We start from the raw sequence: 2,834 nt of genomic DNA, 5'->3' as shown, positions 1-2,834 counted from the left end.
AATGCCCTTTCATCAGACATGGTATAAGAAGATGGTATGAAGAATGAATGGGTAACAACTTTTGAAATTTTGAATAGGTGGTACCTATCTAGGCAATAATTTAGTATTTCTAACTCGCTAGTTACTCGATTTTAGGGTCTTATAATTAGGTAGAGGGACTTGTCAACGACAACAACAACAACATACCCAGTATATTCCCACCAAGTGGGCTTTGGGGAGGGTAAGTGTGTGCAGTCCATACCACTACCTCATATGTGAGATAGAGAGGTTGTTTTCGATAGACCCCCGGCTCAAGATTCAACAGTCTAGAAAAGAAATAGTAGAGGGGCTAGTCGAGCGGTACATTGGCATCGTCATGCAGCCTTTCATTCACTGGGGGTTTAAACGAGAACACGTCTCTTCAATCTTTCAAAGATATATCTTTTGGAAGCCATAGTCACTATATCCAGTAAGGCGCTACCTTCTTTTTTCCCCTCTTTTAAATCAAAGTACTTTTACATCCTAATTTAACACGGATGATGAAAATGTTTAGACTATCTTGTAATGCTAGCTTTTGGTGATTACCTTTTAATGCCTTTAACATGATTTGTCAATGCGTTTCCCGAAAAAAGAGACAAGCATAACACATTTAGTTATTTTAAGTGATATTTCTTAATCTATGAGCTAGATTGCGAAGATCAGAAAAAGACGAGGCCTTGTACAGCATAAGATCTTTCAATTCTCCAAAATCTTTTTTCTTTCATTGGTGTTCATGCAATTGGTAAATAAAATCCTGTTTTAACATGTCAACTTGTAATGCCCATTGGACTTAGCATGGTGCTCGTATAAACTTCTGACATTTTTGTGTGTAAATAGGAAAGGCAAAGGGTGTTGTTTCATGATGTCTACCGTGGGGAATCCTGCAAACATATTCTGGCATGAAAATCCAGTCAGAAAGGCGGAAAGGGAAAAACTGCTTAACCAACAAGGATGTGTTGTATGGATCACGGGTCTCAGTGGATCAGGTCGATCTTATGTGCTGTTGCTTATTATTTGTCTATTGTATTAGCTGTGGTGAATTTGTATATTTTTATACTTTCCTCCAATAATTGTATATAAGGGGTTCAAAAGTTTCGGATGCTCAGTTTTGCAACATTTGTTTGCCATTGGTATTCAAGATTTTATCTGAATTTGTGCAGGAAAAAGCACACTTGCATGTTCCCTAGGTAGAGAATTGCAGACAAGGGGTAAACTTTCGTATGTTCTTGATGGTGACAACCTTAGGCATGGTCTGAACAAGAATCTTGGGTTCTCACCAGAAAGCCGGACTGAGAATATACGTAGGACTGGTAAGTGTTTTCTTGCAAATTAAGTACAACAACCACTTGTCTAATAAATTGTCTATCGGTGAGATTTTAAGGTACTTGTGGAAGAGATTTACAGAACTTGAGCAAACAGTATGTTGCATATCTTTGACTCTGTAGGGAAACTTTAGAACTTCAACCTCTCCAGTATTTCTTATTTCAAAATTTTCAGTGCACAAACGACTTGTAAACAGTTAAGAGAAGCAGAGGGATATTTGAACAATGAAATAAAGGTGAAAAAATATGATGGTTATTTCCACCCTTCCGTTCATGTCCAGTCTTCATTTTCATTTACATGGAACTGGAGTGTGCAAATGTAGTGATGGAGAGGAAGTAAGTGGCGGAGCTAAATATAAGGAAAGGAGTCCTCAATTGAACCTCTTTCGTCCAGAATTACATTCCGAGTAGGGTCAAAATAATTTCTCTATATATATAAACTGTTGAATCGCCTTAACATTAGGGAAGCTTCAAGATATACCAATTTTGCATCTTTTGAATCCACTTGTTAGAATTCCTAGTTGTTCTGCAACTGGTGGGAGTAGCTTTGGCCTTATAGGAATTGCGCGTCTCTGGATAACTTCAGTTCGGCCTGATTGAGCAGAACCTTTAGTTTCTTGTGGATAAAATCTAAATTATTCTAGATATTTTTCAGTTTTGGTGAGACGAATTGGTAAATATTTTGTAGTTCGTGATTCTTACTACCCGTGAACTTGTACTTGTTCAGGGGAAGTTGCAAATCTCTTTGCAGATGCTGGATTAATTTGCATTGCAAGTTTGATATCTCCTTACAGAAAGGATCGTGATGCTTGCCGTGCATTGGTGCCAGATAACAAGTTCATTGAGGCAAGTCTCATGTTCACTGATCTACTGTAGAAATCTTTTGCATTATCTAACACTCCTTGCGGCTTTCCAGGTTTTTATGAATATGCCTCTACAACTGTGTGAAGGTAGAGATCCAAAAGGCCTCTACAAGCTAGCTCGTGAGGGTAAAATCAAAGGTGTGTTATAGCTTCAGGGTCGTATCCTATATTGCTTCCGCATCTGTACAAAATTTGTACTACCTACTAATGATGATTAGCTCGAGTAATCACGGAGTTACCTTGCTCAGTTATTAGATACACATATTTACAACAGTGTAAATAATAAATTGCATCTGTCAATAGCTGTTCTGCTAAAAAATTTGCATGTAAACTGTTTGTGTAATTCTTGTTGCCATGCTTCATGGCACTATTAGTTGATAACCGTTATAAGTTGCTAATTTAAAATATGTTCATCAGAGGACTGACAATTTGAGTAGAACGTTCGGCTTTTATTACTGAAATGTACCTAAAAGGTTTATGTAATTTTTGGCACCTCATTTTGTAGGATTTACTGGAATAGATGACCCTTATGAGCCACCTTTGAATTGTGAGGTATGTATTACATTACTTCTGCTGCTGCGAAGCTTTCCAGATATTGTTAATTCCCTTCTGTTTTCTCGTCATAACTTTG

The 2,834-nt window shown here is 37.5% G+C and overlaps 1 protein-coding gene across 1 annotated transcript; it reads left to right on the top strand.

The window, feature by feature from the left end:
• Nucleotides 1-305: 305 nt before the first annotated feature.
• On the top strand, nucleotides 306-2,827 carry LOC124893460 (adenylyl-sulfate kinase 3-like; the record flags this gene model as incomplete). Its single annotated transcript, XM_047404459.1, has 6 exons — nucleotides 306-448; nucleotides 856-1,004; nucleotides 1,179-1,328; nucleotides 2,068-2,186; nucleotides 2,257-2,341; nucleotides 2,709-2,827. Coding segments are annotated over exons 2-6 (600 nt in total), but the record flags the coding sequence as incomplete, so codon positions are not given.
• Between the last annotated feature and the right edge of the window lie 7 nt (nucleotides 2,828-2,834).

Source organism: Capsicum annuum, unplaced genomic scaffold (genome assembly GCF_002878395.1).
Source record: "Capsicum annuum cultivar UCD-10X-F1 unplaced genomic scaffold, UCD10Xv1.1 ctg59912, whole genome shotgun sequence".
Classification (NCBI taxonomy): domain Eukaryota; kingdom Viridiplantae; phylum Streptophyta; class Magnoliopsida; order Solanales; family Solanaceae; genus Capsicum; species Capsicum annuum.
This window is presented reverse-complemented; position numbering and strand designations above follow the sequence as displayed.